The sequence below is a fragment of the Oncorhynchus keta genome, chromosome 27 (genome assembly GCF_023373465.1).
Source record: "Oncorhynchus keta strain PuntledgeMale-10-30-2019 chromosome 27, Oket_V2, whole genome shotgun sequence".
In the NCBI taxonomy this organism is placed as follows: domain Eukaryota; kingdom Metazoa; phylum Chordata; class Actinopteri; order Salmoniformes; family Salmonidae; genus Oncorhynchus; species Oncorhynchus keta.
In genome coordinates, this window is record NC_068447.1 from 11613487 (window position 1) to 11635828 (window position 22342).

Sequence of the window (22342 nt, forward strand, 5' to 3'; positions counted from 1 at the left end):
TCCTGTTGACTGAGAATTATAATGATGTTCAGAGCACATTACATTTTTATGGATTTGATCTCTTTAATTCTGCCAAATTTCTCATTCAATCGTGTAAGTGGCAGATGTTTCTACTTGTTAGCACCTAGCTCAACAGTATGACTTTTACTTCTGGTCTGTGGCTAATGCTAGGCTAATAGCTCAACAGTGGGACTTTTACTTCTGGTCTGTGGCTAATGCTAGGCTAATAGCTCAACAGTAGGACTTTTACTTCTGGTCTGTGGCTAATGCTAGGCTAATAGCTCAACAGTCGGACTTTTACTTCTGGTCTGTGGCTAATGCTAGGCTAATAGCTCAACAGTGGGACTTTTACTTCTGGTCTGTGGCTAATGCTAGGCTAATAGCTCAACAGTAGGACTTTTACTTCTGGTCTGTGGCTAATGCTAGGCTAATAGCTCAACAGTAGGACTTGTACTTCTGGTCTGTGGCTAATGCTAGGCTAATAGCACAACAGTAGGACTTGTACTTCTGGTCTGTGGCTAATGCTAGGCTAATAGCTCAACAGTAGGACTTGTACTTCTGGTCTGTGGCTAATGCTAGGCTAATAGCTCAACAGTAGGACTTTTACTTCTGGTCTGTGGCTAATGCTAGGCTAATAGCTCAATGACAGGTCTTGTTTCTCAACCTCTCCTAATCTGTGGCGAGGCTAGCTCAACAGAAGGACGTCTGGTCTATGGCTAACACTAGGCTAGGCTAATAGCTCAACAGCAGGGCTTGTATCTCAACCTTGACTGGTCTGTGGGTAGGCTATACAACAGCACTATCTCCTAGTAGTTGGCTCCCGAGTGGCGCAGCGGTCTAAGGCACTGTATCTCAGTGCTATATGCGTCACTACAGACACTCTGGTTCGATTCCAGGCTGTATCACAACCGGCAATGATTGGGAGTCCTATAGGGAGGCACACAATTTGCCCAGCGTCGTCCGGGTTTGGCAGGTGTAGGCCGTCATTGTAAATAATAATTTGTTATTAAATGACTTGCCGAGTTAAATAAAGATACAATAAATAAATAAAAAGTTGTCTGTGGCTAGGCTATAGCCCCACTCAGTGCTTTGTTAGCTCTGAGATACGCCTCCCTCTCAGCTGTCAGCCTGGCCTGCATTCCTCCCTGGCCCTGCCTGTCCATGTATGGAGGAGAAAACGGCAGACAGAGAGCTGCTGAGATGAGAAAGCAACACTGCTGCCGAGTCAACCATCACTATTTAACTCACTCTGCTGCCTAGTCAACCATTTAACTCACTCTGCTGCCTAGTCAACCATTTCACTCACACTGCTGCCTAGTCAACCATTTAACTCACTCTGCTGCCTAGTCAACCATTTCACTCACACTGCTGCCTAGTCAACCATTTAACTCACTCTGCTGCCTAGTCAACCATTTCACTCACACTGCTGCCTAGTCAACCATTTAACTCACTCTGCTGCCTAGTCAACCATTTAACTCACTCTGCTGCCTAGTCAACCATTTCACTCACACTGCTGCCTAGTCAACTATATAACTCACTCTGCTGCCTCGTCAACTATATAACTCACTCTGCTGCCTCGTCAACTATATAACTCACACTGCTGCCTAGTCAACCATTTAACTCACTCTGCTGCCTAGTCAACCATTTCACTCACACTGCTGCCTAGTCAACCATTTAACTCACTCTGCTGCCTAGTCAACCATTTCACTCACACTGCTGCCTAGTCAACCATTTAACTCACTCTGCTGCCTAGTCAACCATTTCACTCACACTGCTGCCTAGTCAACCATTTAACTCACTCTGCTGCCAAGTCAACCATTTAACTCACTCTGCTGCCTAGTCAACCATTTAACTCACACTGCTGCCTAGTCAACCATTTAACTCACTCTGCTGCCTCGTCAACTATATAACTCACTCTGCTGCCTAGTCAACCATTTAACTCACTCTGCTGCCTAGTCAACCATTTAACTCACTCTGCTGCCTCGTCAACTATATAACTCACTCTGCTGCCTCGTCAACTATATAACTCACTCTGCTGCCTCGTCAACTATATAACTCACTCTGCTGCCTCGTCAACTATATAACTCACTCTGCTGCCTAGTCAACCATTTAACTCACTCTGCTGCCTCGTCAACTATATAACTCACTCTGCTGCCTCGTCAACTATATAACTCACTCTGCTGCCTCGTCAACTATATAACTCACTCTGCTGCCTCGTCAACTATATAACTCACTCTGCTGCCTCGTCAACTATATAACTCACTCTGCTGCCTCGTCAACTATATAACTCACTCTGCTGCCTAGTCAACCATTTAACTCACTCTGCTGCCTCGTCAACTATATAACTCACTCTGCTGCCTCGTCAACTATATAACTCACTCTGCTGCCTAGTCAACCATTTAACTCACTCTGCTGCCTCGTCAACTATATAACTCACTCTGCTGCCTCGTCAACTATATAACTCACTCTGCTGCCTCGTCAACTATATAACTCACTCTGCTGCCTCGTCAACTATATAACTCACTCTGCTGCCTCATCAACTATATAACTCACTCTGCTGCCTCGTCAACTATATAACTCACTCTGCTGCCTCGTCAACTATATAACTCACTCTGCTGCCTAGTCAACTATATAACTCACTCTGCTGCCTAGTCAACTATATAACTCACTCTGCTGCCTAGTCAACTATATAACTCACTCTGCTGCCTCGTCAACTATATAACTCACTCTGCTGCCTAGTCAACTATATAACTCACTCTGCTGCCTAGTCAACTATATAACTCACTCTGCTGCCTAGTCAACTATATAACTCACTCTGCTGCCTCGTCAACTATATAACTCACTCTGCTGCCTCGTCAACTATATAACTCACTCTGCTGCCTAGTCAACCATCAACCCATTTTCACCAGTATGTTATCATAGCATCAAGTGGGATTTTTTATTTTGACTTATTTCTGTATGACAGAAAGAGATGAATGGTTACTCATCACATACAGGTCCCCTTCTCACACACTGTGCTTTGATCAAAATAACTCACCCTGGAGAAATACATACTGAAATGAAAAAGTATTTCAGTTGGAGGACGGTTGAACAGTATATAACCTGGTGCGCCAATAGTGTTGTGTTCTGGAGGGACTATGACATCAACTCCCCTCAGTCTATGTCCAGGATGTCTGTGAAAGCTCTCCAACACAGACAGGCAGACAGGCAGACAGGCAGACAGACAGAGACAGACAGACAGACAGACAGACAGACAGACAGACAGACAGACAGACAGAGACAGGATAAAAGAGTTTAGGGGAGGCCCTGAAATTATAGACTGTACATCAGTCCCCCCCACTCCCATCTCCCCTCTACTTAGACAATACACACCGCTTGAGTGTGTGCCAACAACCAAAATAGATATCATGTTGAGCCTGGATGAGTTCTCTTCATTTCTCTACAAACACTTTGTATTAGGCTTTATCTCCATCTCTCTCTCCCCCTCTCTATCTCTCACTCTCTTTCTCCCCATCTCTCTTTCTCTCCATCTCTCTCCATCTCTGTCTCTCTCCATCTCTCTCTCTCTCTCCCCCTCTCTATCTCTCACTCTCTTTCTCTCCATCTCTCCATCTCGCTCCATCTCTGTCTCTCTCCATCTCTCTCTCCATCACAGTCTCTATCCATCTCTCTTTCTCTCTATCTCTCTCCATCTCTGTCTCTCTCCCTCTCTCCCCCTCTCTATCTCTCACTCTCTTTCTCTCCATCTCTCTTTCTCTCCATCTCTCTCCATCTCTCTCTCCCTCTATCTCTCTCCATCACAGTCTCTATCCATCTCTCTATTTCTCTCTCTCTCTCCATCTGTCTCCATCTCTCTCTCTCTCTCTCTCTCTCTCCTCTCTCTCTCTCTCTCTCTCTCTCTCTCTCTCTCTCTCTCTCTCTCTCTCTCTCTCTCTCTCTCTCTCTCTCTCTCTCATCTTTCTCTCCATCTCTATCTCTCTATCTCTTTCCATCTCTCTCCATTTATCCATCTCTCTCCCTATCTCTCTCTATCTCTCTTTCCATCTCTCTATCTCTCTCTGTCTCTCTCTCTTTACTCCTCATGACCTGAGACTGTAGCCTTTTCACCAGAGGAAGAAAAGTTTATCATGGCCATTTAGTTTGTTGTTACTCTTGTTTTAAGCAACAGGAAAGGGAATTCTGATAACATTACTACATCATTACGATAACAACAACAAAGAAAGATGTTTAACTTATTCCCATCATTGTCTGTGTATGATGACTCCTTGCTGTCCCCGGTCCACCTGACTGTGCTGCTGCTCCAGTTTCAACTGTTCTGCCTTGTTATTATTCGACCATGCTGGTCATTTATGAACATTTGAAAAAACATCTTGGCCATGTTCTGTTATAATCTCCACCCGGCACAGCCAGAAGAGGACTGGCCACCCCACATAGCCTGGTTCCTCTCTAGGTTTCTTCCTAGGTTTTGGCCTTTCTAGGGAGTTTTTCCTAGCCACCGTGCTTCTACACCTGCATTGCTTGCTGTTTGGGGTTTTAGGCTGGGTTTCTGTACAGCACTTTGAGATATCAGCTGATGTACGAAGGGCTATATAAATAAATTTGATTTGATTTGATTTGATTTACACAAATGCACTGTTTGCATAGGAAATATATGATCTAGACTTTTTCTCAGGTACAGTCATTATTATGTGTTGAGTAAATGCCAAGTGTATCACTGTGGTGTGTGTGTGTGTGTGTGTGTGTGTGTGTGTGTGTGTGTGTGTGTGTGTGTGTGTGTGTGTGTGTGTGTGTGTGTGTGTGTGTGTGTGTGTGTGTGTGTGTGTGTGTGTGTGTGTGTGTGTTCGGTGCCTGGCAGTAGCACCCGTGTGAGACTTGTCTGATTGCCAGGTTTCCTCTAGACTAGAGAGTGTTTCAGTTGAAATCTCCTCAGGACTTTTCCCAGGAGACTCACAGTCCAAAGCAGTCCTAAAACTGTCACAATATGCAGCATACTGAATACTGAATGTAGATTCTTCATGTGCATGTTTATCTCTGTGTGTGCTGCATGTTTATCTCTGTGTGTGCTGCATGTTTATCTCTGTGTGTGCTGCATGTTTATCTCTGTGTGTGCTGCATGTTTATCTCTGTGTGTGCTGCATGTTTATCTCTGTGTGTGCTGCATGTTTATCTCTGTGTGTGCTGCATGTTTATCTCTGTGTGTGCTGCATGTTTATCTCTGTGTGTGCTGCATGTTTATCTCTGTGTGTGCTGCATGTTTATCTCTGTGTGTGCTGCATGTTTATCTCTGTGTGTGCTGCATGTTTATCTCTGTGTGCGCTGCATGTTCATCTCTGTGTGTGCTGCATGTTTATCTCTGTGTGTGCTGCATGTTTATCTCTGTGTGTGCTGCATGTTTATCTCTGTGTGTGCTGCATGTTTATCTCTGTGTGTGCTGCATGTTTATCTCTGTGTGTGCTGCATGTTTATCTCTGTGTGTGCTGCATGTTTATCTCTGTGTGTGCTGCATGTTTATCTCTCTGTGTGCTGCATGTTTATCTCTGTGTGTACTGCATGTTTATCTCTCTGTGTGCTGCATGTTTATCTCTGTGTGTGCTGCATGTTTATCTCTGTGTGTGCTGCATGTTTATCTCTCTGTGTGCTGCATGTTTATCTCTGTGTGTGCTGCATGTTTATCTCTGTGTGTGCTGCATGTTTATCTCTGTGTGTACTGCATGTTTATCTCTCTGTGTGCTGCATGTTTATCTCTGTGTGTGCTGCATGTTTATCTCTGTGTGTGCTGCATGTTTATCTCTCTGTGTGCTGCATGTTTATCTCTGTGTGTGCTGCATGTTTATCTCTGTGTGTGCTGCATGTTTATCTCTGTGTGTGCTGCATGTTTATCTCTGTGTGTGCTGCATGTTTATCTCTGTGTGCGCTGCATGTTTTTGCTTCCTGTAACTAGAGCACATTAGAAGCACCTGTTACAGACAAGACAGACAGAGCCTGTCAGTAAGACCCTGCCAGACCTCCTCCCTGGTCCTTCTCGTCAGACTGAGGGCCTTCAGGTCTCACTAGTGCTTCACTAGGAATTTATTTCAGGATGTTGACGGCTGTTGGGTGTCATAAAAGTTTATTTTCAATCACCCTACACCAGGGTTTCCGTGGTGTGGCGCCAATGAGTGTGTAACCCATTAGGCTGATCATAATGACATCACAGAAATCACATTTGGATTATGGTAATTCATCTTAACAGAACATGCAACTCCTGTAATGAAGCAGCTGATAAAATGTCATTTTCAATCATTTGCCAAAATGCGATTAGCAGGAAAAATGCATTCTAAACAGCAGCACCTGATGAGAGCGGTTCCGTATGTGACAGGTATGAAAATATCTGTTAGAAACTTAGAAAGAGGGGGAATTAAAGATTTTTTAATTCAATTCAAGGGGCTTTATTGGCATGGGAAACATGTGTTAACATTGCCAAAGCAAGTGAGGTAGATAATATACAAAAGTGAAATAAGCAATAAAAATTAACAGTAAACATTACACATACAGAAGTTTCAAAACAGTAAAGACATTACAAATGCCATATTATGTATATATTCAGTTTTGTAACAATGTACAAATGGTTGAAGAACACAAGGGAAAATAAATAAACATAAATATGGTTTGTATTTACAATGGTGTTTGTTCTTCACTGGTTGCCCTTTTCTTGTGGCAACAGGTCACACATCTTGCTGCTGTGGTGACACACTGTGGAATTTCACCCAGTAGATATGAGAGTTTATCAAAATTGGGTTTGTTTTCGAATTCTTTGTGGATCTGTGTAATCTGAGGGAAATATGTCTCTCTGATATGGTCATACATTTAGCAGGAGGTTAGGAAGTGCAGCTCAGTTTCCACCTCATTTTGTGGGCAGTGAGCACATAGCCTGTCTTCTCTTGAGAGCCATGTCTGCCTACGGCGGCCTTTCTCAATAGCAAGGCATTGCTCACTGAGTCTGTACGGTCAAAGCTTTCCTTATGTTTGGGTCAGTCACAGTGGTCAGGTATTCTGCCACTGTGTACTCTCTGTTTAGGACCAAATAGCATTCTAGTTTGCGAATGACCTGCAGAGAGCTGGGACCAAAGTAAGAAAGCCTACCATCAGTAACACACTACGCCGCCAGGGACTCAAATCCTGCAGTGACGTGTCCCCCTGCTTAAGCCAGTACATGTCCAGGCCCGTCTGAAGTTTGCTAGAGAGCTTTTGGATGATCCAGAAGAAGATTGGGAGAATGTCATATGGTCAGATGAAACCAAAATATACCTTTTTGGTAAAAACTCAACTCGTCGTGTTTGGAGGACAAAGAATGCTGAGTTGCTTCCAAAGAACATCATACCTACTGTGAAGCATGGGGGTGGGAACATCATACCTACTATGAAGCATGGGGGTGGAAACATCATACCTACTGTGAAGCATGGGGGTGGAAACATCATGCCTACTGTGAAGCATGGGGGTGGAAACATCATACCTACTGTGAAGCATGGGGGTGGAAACATTATACCTACTGTGAAGCATGGGGGTGGAAACATCATGCTTTGGAGTAAAATGTCCCATGATGATCCTCAATAAGCACGAAGGTCAAATGTATTTCCATCAATGAATAAAAAACATAATTTGGCAATGAGATGTTTTTTTCTCATGGCCCTTTTGGCAGGCAACAGCTTTTCTTTCTTTTTTATCAGCCAAAAGCCGGCTAACGGAAACCCTTCCCCACACACATTTAATGTAGCAAGTCACACAAACACGCATGCACATACACACGCACACAGACTAACACACACAGACTAACACACACAAACACGCATGCACATACACACGCACACAGATGAACACACACAGACGAGCACACTTAAGCTCACATGCACACGTGCGGACGCACAAACACACACACATACACACCTTCCTGCTGTGCTGGCCTCGTTAACCTCCCAGTTGACCTTTGGCTATGTTTCCCTGTTGAGATGCTATAGGTTGAGCTGCTGTAGGTTGAGCTGCTGTAGGTTGAGCTGCTGTAGGTTGAGCTGCTGTATGTTGAGCTGCTGTAGGTTGAGCTGCTGTAGGTTGAGCTGCTGTAGGTTGAGCTGCTGTAGTTTGAGCTGAGGTAGGTTGAGCTGCTGTAGGTTGAGCTGCTGTAGGTTGAGCTGCTGTAGTTTGAGCTGAGGTAGGTTGAGCTGCTGTAGGTTGAGCTGCATTCTTGACCAGCAGATGGAGCCCCAGCTAACCAGTACATTCCCCAAAAGTTAGTGCAGAGCAACTAGTGCTTTTTGAGGTTGGTTCGATAATACAAAAATGATCACTGTTTTCCATTTTGGTTTCCCAAAGTTTGTGGGGCATTAAATGCACTATGCATTATGTGGGTTGAATGCTGTAAGAACAGAATAAAACCATTAATACAAGTCCCATAATGGTAGTGACTTCCCATTACTGCTCATCACTTATCGCTAAACATCATTTATTCACATTACTTTACTTTAATAAAATATTTAAGTTCTTGTGTATATTACAATTGTTTTAAACTACAACTCCCTACTACATCACACAGTTCTGTCTGGATCTGATTTATCTCTAGAGAAACTACAACTCCCTACTACATCACACAGTTCAGTCTGGATCTGATTTATCTCTAGAGAAACTACAACTCCCTACTACATCACACAGTTCTGTCTGGATCTGATTTATCTCTAGAGAAACTACAACTCCCTACTACATCACACAGTTCAGTCTGGATCTGATTTATCTCTAGAGAAACTACAACTCCCTACTACATCACACAGTTCAGTCTGGATCTGATTTATCTCTAGAGAAACTACAACTCCCTACTACATCACACAGTTCAGTCTGGATCTGATTTATCTATAGAGAAACTACAACTCCCTACTACATCACACAGTTCTGTCTGGATCTGATTTATCTCTAGAGAAACTACAACTCCCTACTACATCACACAGTTCAGTCTGGATCTTATTTATCTCTAGAGAAACTACAACTCCCTACTACATCACACAGTTCTGTCTGGATCTGATTTATCTATAGAGAAACTACAACTCCCTACTACATCACACAGTTCTGTCTGGATCTGATTTATCTCTAGAGAAACTACAACTCCCTACTACATCACACAGTTCAGTCTGGATCTGGTTTATCTCTAGAGAAACTACAACTCCCTACTACATCACACAGTTCAGTCTGGATCTGATTTATATCTAGAGAAACTACAACTCCCTACTACATCACACAGTTCAGTCTGGATCTGATTTATCTCTAGAGAAACTACAACTCCCTACTACATCACACAGTTCTGTCTGGATCTGATTTATCTCTAGAGAAACTACAACTCCCTACTACATCACACAGTTCAGTCTGGATCTGATTTATCTCTAGAGAAACTACAACTCCCTACTACATCACACAGTTCAGTCTGGATCTGGTTTATCTCTAGAGAAACTACAACTCCCTACTACATCACACAGTTCAGTCTGGATCTGATTTATATCTAGAGAAACTACAACTCCCTACTACATCACACAGTTCTGTCTGGATCTGATTTATCTCTAGAGAAACTACAACTCCCTACTACATCACACAGTTCAGTCTGGATCTGGTTTATCTCTAGAGAAACTACAACTCCCTACTACATCACACAGTTCAGTCTGGATCTGATTTATATCTAGAGAAACTACAACTCCCTACTACATCACACAGTTCAGTCTGTATCTGATTTATCTCTAGAGAAACTACAACTCCCCACTACATCACACAGTTCAGTCTGGATCAGATTTATCTCTAGAGAAACTACAACTCCCTACTACATCACACAGTTCAGTCTGGATCTGATTTATCTCTAGAGAAACTACAACTCCCTACTACATCACACAGTTCAGTCTGGATCTGATTTATCTCTAGAGAAACTACAACTCCCTACTACATCACGCAGTTCAGTCTGGATCTGATTTATCTCTAGAGAAACTCCCTACTACATCACACAGTTCAGTCTGGATCTGATTTATCTCTAGAGAAACTACAACTCCCTACTACATCACACAGTTCAGTCTGGATCTGGTTTATCTCTAGAGAAACTACAACTCCCTACTACATCACACAGTTCAGTCTGGATCTGATTTATATCTAGAGAAACTACAACTCCCTACTACATCACACAGTTCAGTCTGGATCTGATTTATCTCTAGAGAAACTACAACTCCCTACCACATCACACAGTTCAGTCTGGATCTGATTTATCTCTAGAGAAACTACAACTCCCTACTACATCACGCAGTTCAGTCTGGATCTGATTTATCTCTAGAGAAACTGTGCATTGCGCTCACAGAAAAAAAACAAATGAAATGGAATTCAAATAATTGAACGACTTCGGTCAATTTCTTGTTTAAAAAACAAAAAAATAAGAAGCATTTTGGTTGATTGCTCATCACTACCAAAAGATAATCTATGTGTTTTTTTCAACATTGGTAAATAGCAGCGACTTCAGTTGGGCTCTGTTTTGGTTTCTGGATTAAACGTAGGCCCACTTCCTCTTTTTGATTTCCTTTCCTGTACTGATTAGAGTTAATATGGTCCTCTAATGTCTTGCCAAACATGAAAGAGAGAGAGAGCGAGAGAGAGAGATATCTAGCTAAACTTAACTTAATTTCTTCACTCTAAGCGACTTTCTGCTATAACGCCCAGCTGTGATGTCATTTCCTGTCCTTTGTTAACCTCCTCTCCTTTTTCTTTATTCTCCAGCCCTAGCCTATGCCACCGCCCAGGGGCCAGACCACGCCCACGGCTGTACCCATGGCAGCTGTTACCCAGCAACGGGAGACCTGTTGGTGGGCCGTGAGAAGAGCCTGAAGGCCTCGTCTACCTGTGGCTCCAGGAAGAAAGAGCCTTACTGTATCGTCAGTCATCTACAGGCAAGTGATGTTTCTCTGTGTGTGTGTACCCAACATCCTCTCACCTACCATCTCACCTCCTTCTGTCCCGAGCTTCTGTTTGACTCCTGACCTGTGTCACCTCTGACCCCTAACCTCTGGCCCCGATTGTGCTTTTTTGTTCGTTTATTTGTGTTGTTTACAACTTATTTTTTTACTTATTTTGTACATAATGTTGCCGCTACCGTTTTTTATGACCGAAAATAACTTCTGGACATCAGGATTGCGATTACTCACCACGGACTGGCAGAATCCTTTTTTGTCCTTTAACGAGTCTGACGAGGCCGACGCGAACGATATACTGCTTCCTTGGGAACAGGCCCAGATCCCCGTGATTTGCGTGAAGAGGAGGCGGAGAAAACAACACTATCAACATACTGGTTGGTTATACGCTGTACCGGCAGGATAGAACAGTGGTGTCTGGTAAGACAAGGGGCGCCGGACTCTGTCGTTCTGTAAACATCAGCTGGTGCACGATATCTAAGGAAGTCTCGAGCTATTGCTCGCCTGAGGTAGAGTATCTCATGATAAACTGTAGACCACACTACCTACCTAGAGAGTTTTCATCTGTATTTTTCGTAGCTGTTTACATACCACCACAGTCAGAGGCTGACACTAAGGCAGCATTGAATGAGCTGTATTCCACCATAAGCAAACAAGAAAACGCTCACCCAGAGAGGCGCTCCTAGTAGCCAGGGACTTTAATGCAGGGAAACTTAAATCTGTTTTACCAAATTTCTATCAGCATGTTAAATGTGCAACCAGAGGGGAAAAAAACTCTGGACCACCTTTACTCCGCACACATAGACGCATATAAAGCTCTCCCTCGCCCTACATTTGGCAAATCTGACCATAATTATATCCTCCTGATTCCTGCTTACAAGCTAAAAATGAAAGCAGGAAGCACCAGTGACTGGATCAATAAAAAAAAGTGATCAGATGAAGCAGATGCTAAACTACAGGACTGTTTTGCTATCAAAGACTGGTATATGCTCCGGGATTCCTCAGATGGCATTGAGGAATACACCACATCAGTCATTGGCTTCATCAATAAGTGCATCGATGACGTCGTCCCCACAGTGATCGTACGTACATACCCCAACTAGAAGCCATGGATTACAGGCAGCATCCGCACTGAGCTAAAGGCTAGAGCTGCCGCTTTCAAAGAGCAGGACTCTAACCCGGAAGCTTAGAAGAAATCCTGCTATGCCCTCCAACGAACCATCAAACAGGCAAAGCGTCAATACAGGACTAAGATCAAATCGTACTACACCCTGGCTCTGACGCTCGTCGGATGTGGCAGGGCCTGCAACCATTACAGACTACAAAGGGAAGCACAGCCGAGGGCTGCCCAGTGACACAAGCCTACCAGATGAGCTAAACTACTTCTATTCTCGCTTCGAGGCAAATAACACTGTAACATGCATGAAAGCACTAGCTCTTCTGGAAGACTGTGTGATCACGCTCTCTGCAGCCGATGTGAGTAAGAACTTTAAACAGGTCAACATTCAGAAAGTCGCAGGGCTAGACGGATTACCAGGACATGTACTGCGAGCATGCTCTGACCAACTGGCGAGTGTCTTCACTGACATTTTCAACCTCTCTCTGTCTGAGTCTGTAATACCAACATGTTTTAAGCAGACCACCATAGTACCTGTGCCCAAGAACACTAAGGTAACCTGCCCTAATGACTATCGATCCCTGGCACTCACGTCTGTAGCCATGAAGTGCTTCGAAAGGCTGGTCATGGCTCACATCAACACCATTATCCCAGAAACCCTAGACCCACTCCAATTTTGCAAATCGCCCCAACAGATCCACAGATGATGCAATCTCTATTGCACTCCACTCTGCCCTTTCCCAACTGGACGAAATGAACACCTATGTGAGAATGCTATTCATTGACTACAGCTCAGCGTTCAACACCATAGTGCCCTCAAAGCTGATCACTAAGCTAAAGACCCTGGGACTCAACACCTCCCTCTGCAACTGGATCCTGGACTTCCTGACGGGCTGTCCCCCAGGTGGTATGGGTAGGTAACAACACATCCGCCACGCTGATCCTCAACACAGGTGCCCCTAAGGGGTGCGTGCTCAGCCCCCTCCTGTACTCCCTGTTCACTCATGACTGCACGGCACGACTCCAACACCATCATTAAGTTTGCCAATGGTTCTACAGCTGCACCATCGAAAGCGTCCTGACTGGTTGCATCACTGCCTGGTATGGCAACTGCTCGGGCCTCCAACCGCAAGGCACTACAGAGGGTAGCGCGAACGGCCCAATACATCACTGAGGCCAAGCTTCCTGCCATCCAGGACCTCTATACCAGGCGGTGTCAGAGGAAGGCCCTAGAAATTGTCAAAGACTCCAGCCACCCTAGTCATAGACTGTTTTCTCTGCTACTGCACGGCAAGCGGTACCGGATCTCCAAGTCTGGGTCAAAGCAACTGCTTAACAGCTTCTACCCCCAAGCCATAAGACTCCTGAACATCGAGTCAAATGTCTACCCAGACTATTTGCACTGGTACCCTCCTGTATATAGCCTCCACATTGACTCTGTACCGGTACCCCCTGTATATAGCCTCCACATTGACTCTGTACTGGTACCCCCTGTATATAGCCTCCACATTGACTCTGTACTGGTACCCCCTGTATATAGCCTCCACATTGACTCTGTACTGGTACCCCCTGTATATAGCCTCCACATTGACTCTGTACCGTAACACCCTGTATATAGCCTCCACATTGACTCTGTACCGGTACCCCCTGTATATAGCCTCCACATTGACTCTGTACTGGTACCCCCTGTATATAGCCTCCACATTGACTCTGTACTGGTACCCCCTGTATATAGCCTCCACATTGACTCTGTACCGGTACCCCCTGTATATAGCCTCCACATTGACTCTACTGGTACACTCCTGTATATAGCCTCCACATTGACTCTGCACTGGTACCCTCCTGTATATAGCCTCCACATTGACTCTGTACTGGTACCCCCTGTATATAGCCTCCACATTGACTCTGTACCGTAACACCCTGTATATAGCCTCCACATTGACTCTGTACCGTAACACCCTGTATATAGCCTCCACATTGACTCTGTACCGTAACACCCTGTATATAGCCTCCACATTGACTCTGTACCGTAACACCCTGTATATAGCCTCCACATTGACTCTGTACTGGTACCCTCCTGTATATAACCTCCACATTGACTCTGTACCGGTACCCCCTGTATATAACCTCCACATTGACTCTGTACTACTGGTACCCCCTGTATATAGCCTCCACATTGACTCTGTACTGGTACCCCCTGTATATAGCCTCCACATTGACTCTGTACTGGTACCCCCTGTATATAGCCTCCACATTGACTCTGTACCGTAACACCCTGTATATAGTCTCCACATTGACTCTGTACTGGTACCCCCTGTATATAGCCTCCACATTGACTCTGTACTGGTACCCCCTGTATATAGTCTCCACATTGACTCTGTACTGGTACCCTCCTGTATATAGTCTCGCTGTTGTTATTTTATTGTTGCTCTTTAAATGCTTGTAACTTTTATTTATTATTCTGATCCATATTTGTTTTTTAACTCCATTGTTGGTTAGTGGCTCGTAAGTAAGCATTTCACTATAAGGTCTGTTGTATTCGGCGCAAGTGACTAATAACATTTGATTGAATTTGTAGGATGAGAAGAAATGTTTCCAGTGTGACTCTCGCCGGCCATATGACCCAGTCTACAATACCATCAGTCACCGCATTGAGAACGTTATCACAACGTTTAAACCACATCGCAAGAAGTCCTGGTGGCAGTCAGAGAATGGTGAGAATTGAGTTTGTATTCATTGGAGTTTCATTCACATCCATGTTTAAAGACATGCTCCAGAACTTTGGCGACTAGTAAATATTATTTTAAACCTCCCGCTTCAACTTGTAAAGTTTATTCGCCACACAGGATACAACAGGTGTAAAACAGTACAATGTTTACCTTCAGAGCTCTTTCCCAACAATATAGTGTTAATAATAATAGAGATAATAATAGAAAATATAATAAACAAATAAAAGTACATATATAAAAATCCCACGAGAACTACGATGAGAGTTAAATGAAACACGAGAACTACGATGAGAGTTAAATGAAACACGAGAACTACGATGAGAGTTAAATGAAACACGAGATCTACGATGAGAGTTAAATGAAACACGAGAACTACGATGAGAGTTAAATGAAACACAAGAACTACGATGAGAGTTAAATGAAACACGAGAACTACGATGAGAGTTAAATGAAACACGAGAACTACGATAAGAGTTAAATGAAACACGAGAACTACGATGAGAGTTAAATGAAACACGAGAACTACGATGAGAGTTAAATGAAACACGAGAACTACGATGAGAGTTAAATGAAACACGAGAACTACGATGAGAGTTAAATGAAACACGAGAACTACGATGAGAGTTAAATGAAACACGAGAACTACGATGAGAGTTAAATGAAACACGAGAACTACGATGAGAGTTAAATGAAACACGAGAACTACGATGAGAGTTAAATGAAACACGAGAACTACGATGAGAGTTAAATGAAACACGAGAACTACGATGAGAGTTAAATGAAACACGAGAACTACGATGAGAGTTAAATGAAACACGAGAACTACGATGAGAGTTAAATGAAACACGAGAACTACAATGAGAGTTAAATGAAACACGAGAACTACGATGAGAGTTAAATGAAACACTAGAACTGCGATGAGAGTTAAATGAAACACTAGAACTACGATGAGAGTTAAATGAAACACGAGAACTACGATGAGAGTTAAATGAAACAAGAGAACTACGATGAGAGTTAAATGAAACAAGAGAACTACGATGAGAGTTAAATGAAACACGAGAACTACGATGAGAGTTAAATGAAACACGAGAACTACGATGAGAGTTAAATGAAACACGAGAACTACGATGAGAGTTAAATGAAACACGAGAACTACGATGAGAGTTAAATGAAACACGAGAACTACGATGAGAGTTAAATGAAACAAGAGAACTACGATGAGAGTTAAATGAAACACGAGAACTACGATGAGAGTTAAATGAAACACGAGAACTACGATGAGAGTTAAATGAAACACGAGAACTACGATGAGAGTTAAATGAAACACGAGAACTACGATGAGAGTTAAATGAAACACGAGAACTACGATGAGAGTTAAATGAAACACGAGAACTACGATGAGAGTTAAATGAAACACGAGAACTACGATGAGAGTTAAATGAAACACGAGAACTACGATGAGAGTTAAATGAAACACGAGAACTACGATGAGAGTTAAATGAAACACGAGAACTACAATGAGAGTTAAATGAAACACGAGAACTACGATGAGAGTTAAATGAAACACTAGAACTACGATGAGAGTTAAATGAAACACTAGAACTACGATGAGAGTTAAATGAAACACGAGAACTACGATGAGAGTTAAATGAAACAAGAGAACTACGATGAGAGTTAAATGAAACAAGAGAACTACGATGAGAGTTAAATGAAACACGAGAACTACGATGAGAGTTAAATGAAACACGAGAACTACGATGAGAGTTAAATGAAACACGAGAACTACGATGAGAGTTAAATGAAACACGAGAACTACGATGAGAGTTAAATGACACACGAGAACTACGATGAGAGTTAAATGAAACACGAGAACTACGATGAGAGTTAAATGAAACACGAGAACTACGATGAGAGTTAAATGAAACACGAGAACTACGATGAGAGTTAAATGAAACAAGAGAACAACGATGAGAGTTAAATGAAACACTAGAATGCAAGTATATACAGGTCAGTGTCAGTACCTTATTCAATGTGCAGTGGTACTGGAGTGGTTATATATACAGGTCAGTATCAGTACCTTATTCAATGTCCAGGGGTACTGGACTGGTTATATATACAGGTCAGTAACTCATTCAACACGAGGTGGGTTTTCTGTAGCAAACTGGCTCAAATTTAGATCTTACATCTGTAAAAAGTGACTGGTAGTAGGATATACCTGTAAACAGGGCTGAAAATGGACTGGTAGCAGGAATATATAAATTCTTATGGTAATATACTGATGGTAATATATACAGTGAATTCTGAAAGTATTCAGACCCCTTCCCTTTTGTCACATTTTGTTACCTTATAGCCTTAATCTAAAATTGATTAAATAATACTTTTTTCTCATCAATCTACACACAATACCCCAAAATGACATCACAATACCCCCAAATGACATCACAATACCCCAAAATGACATCACAATACCCCATAATGACATCACAATACCGCCAAATGACATCACAATACCCCATAATGAGGTTTTTAGATTTTTTTTCAAATGTATTAAAAACATAAATACCTTATTTACAAAAGTATTCAGACACTTTGCTATGAGACTCAAAATTGAGCTCAGGTGCATCCTGTTTCCATTGATCATCCTTGAGATGTTTCTACAACTTGATTGGAATCCACCTGTCGTAAATTCAATTGATTGGACATGATTTTGAAAGGCACACACCTGTCTATATAAGGTCCCACAGTTGACAGTGCATGTCAGAGCAAAAACCAAGCCATGAGGTCGAAGGAATTGTCAATAGTACCCCGAGACAGGATTGTGTCGAGGCACAGATTTGGAGAAGGGCACCAAAACATTTCTGCAGAATTGAAGGTCCCCAAGAACACATTGGACTCCATCATTCTTAAAGGGAAGAAGTTTGAAACCACCAAGACCCTTCCTAGAGCTGGACGGCCGGCCAAACTGAGCAATCGGGGGAGTCCGATGGTGACTCTGACAGAGCTCCAGAGTTCCTCTGTGGAGATGGGATAACATTCCAGATGGACAACCAGCTCTGCAGCACTCCAGCAATCAGGCCTTTATGGTAGAGTGGCCAGACGGAAGCCACTACTCAGTAAAAGGAACATGACAGCCTGCTTCGAGTTTGCCAAAAAGGAACACAAAGGAATCTCAGACCATGAGAAAAATGATTCTATGGTCTGATGAAACCAAGATTGAACTCTTTGGCCTGAATGCCAAACCTCACATCTGGAGGAAACCTGGCACCATCCCTATGGTGAAACATGGTGTTGGCAGCATCATGCTGTGGGGATGTTTTTCATCAACAGTGGACTGAGAGACTCGTCAGGATTGAGGGAAAGATGAACGGAGCAAAGTACAGAGGGATCCTTGATGAAAACCCTGCTCAAGAGCGCTCAGGACTTCAGACTGGGGCGAAGGTTCACCTTCCAACAGTGACATGCTGATAGCCTGTTGCCTGGACTTGAATGATGAATGGGAAGCGCGCTTCAATTAAAATACCAGTTGAGAAATAAAAATATATATTTTTAATTGCGCACCAAAACAGTTTTTAAACACACGATTACGTTTATAATTATTGCGCAATGAACAGGGCAAGTTTTACTCCTGCAGCAACCAGCTGAAGACAACGCAGGAGTGGCTTCGGGACAAGTCTATGAATGGCTTTGAGTGGCCCAGCCAGAACCCGGTCTTGAACCCGATCAAACATCTCTGGAAAATAGCTGTGCAGCGAAGCTCCCCATCCAACCTGACAGAGCTTGAGATTATCTGTAGAGAGGAATGGGAGAAACTCCCCAAATGTAGGTGTGCCAAGCTTATAGCATCATACCCAAGAAGACTAGAGGCTGTAATCGCTGACAAAGGAGCTGTAACAAAGTATTGAGTAAAGGAAAGTATTGAGTAAAGGAAAGTATTGAGTAAATGAAAGTATTGAGTAAAGGAAAGTATTGAGTAAAGGAAAGTATTGAGTAAAGGAAAGTATTGAGTAAAGGAAAGTATTGAGTAAAGGAAAGTAATGAGTAAAGGGTCTGAATACTTATGTAAATGTGATGTTTCAGTTTTTTATTGACATTTCTGAAAAACTGTTGTTAGTCATTTAGGGGTATTGTGTGTAGATGAGGAAAAATAACTATTTAATACATTTTAGAATAAGGCTGTAACGTAAAAAAATGTGTAAAACGTCACGGGGTCTGAATACTTTCCGAATGCACTGTACATGTAAACAGGAGTAGTAGTGACCAGTAGCAGGATAAATAAATATATCAATAATCAATGGACAGCAGTGTGATTCAGTAATACATCTAATCAATAATCATTTTAGCAGCAGCGTAGATTATGTCTGAGTGTGTTGTGACCTATGGATGGACATAGAGTCAGTGTGGATAGTCTGTGGGAGAGAGCGAGCAGTAGTTGTTAGCCATTTAACTGTGTTATGGCCAGGGGATTGAAGCTGTTTAGGAGTCTGTTGGTCTGAGCCTCGATGCTTTGGGTTGGAAGTGTCAATGTGTCGTTCATACACATATAATCTATGAGCAGAATTACTGTCTTACCTCATGTAGCCACTAAATCCCTTGTTTGAAAGGAATGGTTTACTGGAAGCTGTACATCCACATTTTCTCACACGTGGGTCCGCCCCCTAACGTTTCGAGTTCCAGCCAATGAACTTCAGCCCCTTGCCATTTGAGTGACAGCTAGCAAGATGCACACACAGCAGAGCGAGAGAGCGCAATGACAGCGTGCACGTATATGCGTCATGTGACCTTATCAAAGACTACTGTCTAAATAGTATACAAAAGTACAGAGAATCCCTTTAAGTGTACAGTATATACAGCAATTGAACATTGTACAGAAAATAATTCACCATGTTTTCACCATCTTTTGACAAAAGTATAGTGAACCATTGACTTTATGTTTTGTGCTCAATTATCCCTGCCCTCTGCATTCGGTAACATGACATGCCCCCACATGCAGCTGCCTCTGCTATGAACTCATACAGAAGCCGTATTATTAGAGGCCTAATCTGGGTTCCCACTATTAATAACAGGTCTGCTCAAAAACCAAGGGAGAGGGGGGGAGGGGGGGGGGTGATGAGTGGAGCAAAAAAAGAGAGACAGAGTGAAATATGGGAGGGAGAGGGGGATAGATAGGGAGGGAGAGGGGGAGAGAGAGAGAGGGGGAGAGAGTGAGGGAGAGAGAGAGGGAGGGAGAGAGAGAGGGGGAGAGGAGGGAGAGGTGGAGAGGGAGGGAGAGAGGGAGAGAGAGAGAGAGAGAGAGGGGGAGAGAGTGAGGGAGAGCGAGAGGGATGGAGAGAGGGAGGGAGGGAGAGCGGGAGGGAGGGAGAGAGAGAGGGAGAGAGGGAGGGAGAGGGGGAGAGATAGAGAGAGGGAGGGAGAGAGAGAGAGAGAGGGGGAGAGAGTGAGGGAGAGAGAGAGGGAGGGAGAGAGAGGGGGAGAGGGGGAGAGATAGAGAGAGGGAGGGAGAGAGGGAGGGAGGGAGAGGGGGAGAGAGAGAGGGGGAGAGAGTGAGGGAGAGAGAGAGGGAGGGAGAGAGGGAGAGCGGGAGGGAGAGAGAGAGAGAGGGAGAGCGGGAGGGAGAGAGAGAGGGAGCGAGAGAGAGGGAGAGGGAAGCTACATTGTGTCATGACAGTGAGTTCTGGTAGCTCTGTTCTGGACATCCAGGGATTTTATTAATCCATTCTTAATGGATTCTATTTCTATGGTTCTGGAGGTCCTTCAAAGTCCAGAGGTTTCACAGCCTCCATTACACTAAATCACCCTCTATCATAATCTCTCTGTACTGTAGTTTACTCTACATGGAGCAGCCAGCAGACACAGGCCCACAGCTGTGTGTATGGGAATTGGGGGTTATAACAGACCCGGCTGTACCCTGGTTCGGGAACTCCAACAAAGACAGGAACGTGAAAGAGGAGAGAGGAGAGGATGGAGTCAGAGGAATAGTGGGAAATGGAGAGAAGAGAGAGAGGAGGGAGGGTGGGAGAGGAATAGTGGGAGATGGAGACGACAGAGAAGAGAGAGAGGAGGGAGGGAGGGAGGTGAATAGTGGGAAATGGAGAGAAGAGAGAGAGGAGGGAGGGAGATGAATAGTGGGTGATGGAGAGAAGAGAGAGGAGGGAGGGAAGTGAATAGTGGGAGATGGAGAGAAGAGAGAGAGGAGGGAGGGAGGGAGATGAATAGTGGGAGATGGAGACAAGAGAGAGAGGGGGAGGGAGGGAGGTGAATAGTGGGAAATGGAGACAAGAGAGAGAAGAGAGAGAGAGGAGGGAGGGAGTTGAATAGTGGGAAATGGAGAGAAGAGAGAGAGGAGGGAGGGAGATGAATAGTGGGTGATGGAGAGAAGAGAGAGAAGAGAGAGGAGGGAGGGAGGTGAATAGTGGGAGATGGAGAGAAGAGAGAGAGGAGGGAGGGAGATGAATAGTGGGAGATGGAGAGAAGAGAGAGAAGAGGGAGGGAGGGAGGGAGGTGAATAGTGGGTGATGGAGAGAAGAGAGAGGAGGGAGGGAGGTGAATAGTGGGAGATGGAGAGAAGAGAGAGAGGAGGGAGGGAGGGAGATGAATAGTGGGAGATGGAGAGAAGAGAGAGAGGAGGGAGGGAGGGAGGGAGGGAGATGAATAGTGGGAGATGGAGAGAAGAGAGAGAGGAGAGAGGGAGGGAGGGAGGTGAATAGTGGGAGATGGAGAGAAGAGAGAGAGGAGGGAGGGAGATGAATAGTGGGAAATGGAGAGAAGAGAGAGAGGAGGGAGGGAGGGAGGGAGATGAATAGTGGGAAATGGAAAGAAGAGCGAGAGGAGGGAGGGAGGGAGGTGAATAGTGGGAAATGGAGAGAAGAGAGAGAGGAGGGAGGGAGATGAATAGTGGGAAATGGAGAGAAGAGAGAGAGGAGGGAGGGAGATGAATAGTGGGTGATGGAAAGAAAGAGGGAGGGACAGAGGGAGTCAGATTACTAGTGAGAGATGGAGGAAGTCAGATGAATAGTGGGAGATTGAGGGAGGGAGTGGGGGGAGTCAGATGAATAGTGGGAGATGGAGGGAGAGGGAGGGAGGGAGGGAGGGAGGGAGGGAGGGAGGGAGGGAGGGAGGGAGGGAGGGAGGGAGGGAGGGAGGGAGTCAGATTCATAGTGGGAGATGGAGGGAGGAAGTCAGATTCATAGTGGGAGATGGAGAGAAAGAGTGAGAGGAGGGTACATTGAGGGAACGACAGAAAATGAGATTTTGAGAAACGCTCAGCAATTTTCCTTTTAATACAGAGCTCACATACAGCAGACAAAAGTCAAATTTCAGGTCTATGTCTGAGTGATTGACTACTGTGGACCACTATAGCACTGCCTGTACACTGTGTAGAACACTGAGAGGTGGGAGACAGGAAACAGTCACTATTTTTACTCCCTGTCTCCATGGTGGATCTGGCAGACCTAGAGTATGTGAGATGGTGCACAGTGAGCACAGTGGGATGCTTGTACTATACACCATGACAACAGTCCCTGTACTATACACCATGACAACAG

At 44.1% G+C, this 22342-nt stretch overlaps 1 protein-coding gene across 1 annotated transcript in view; it reads left to right on the forward strand.

Annotated features, from left to right (window-relative positions):
• Positions 1-22342, forward strand: part of LOC118375334 (laminin subunit beta-2-like) — a 119135-nt gene that overhangs the window by 17760 nt on the left and 79033 nt on the right. Inside the window, exons 3-4 of the mRNA XM_052481679.1 lie at positions 10765-10934; positions 14651-14786. Coding sequence (XP_052337639.1) covers positions 10765-10934; positions 14651-14786 — 306 coding nt within the window. The remainder of the gene's footprint in view (positions 1-10764; positions 10935-14650; positions 14787-22342) is intronic.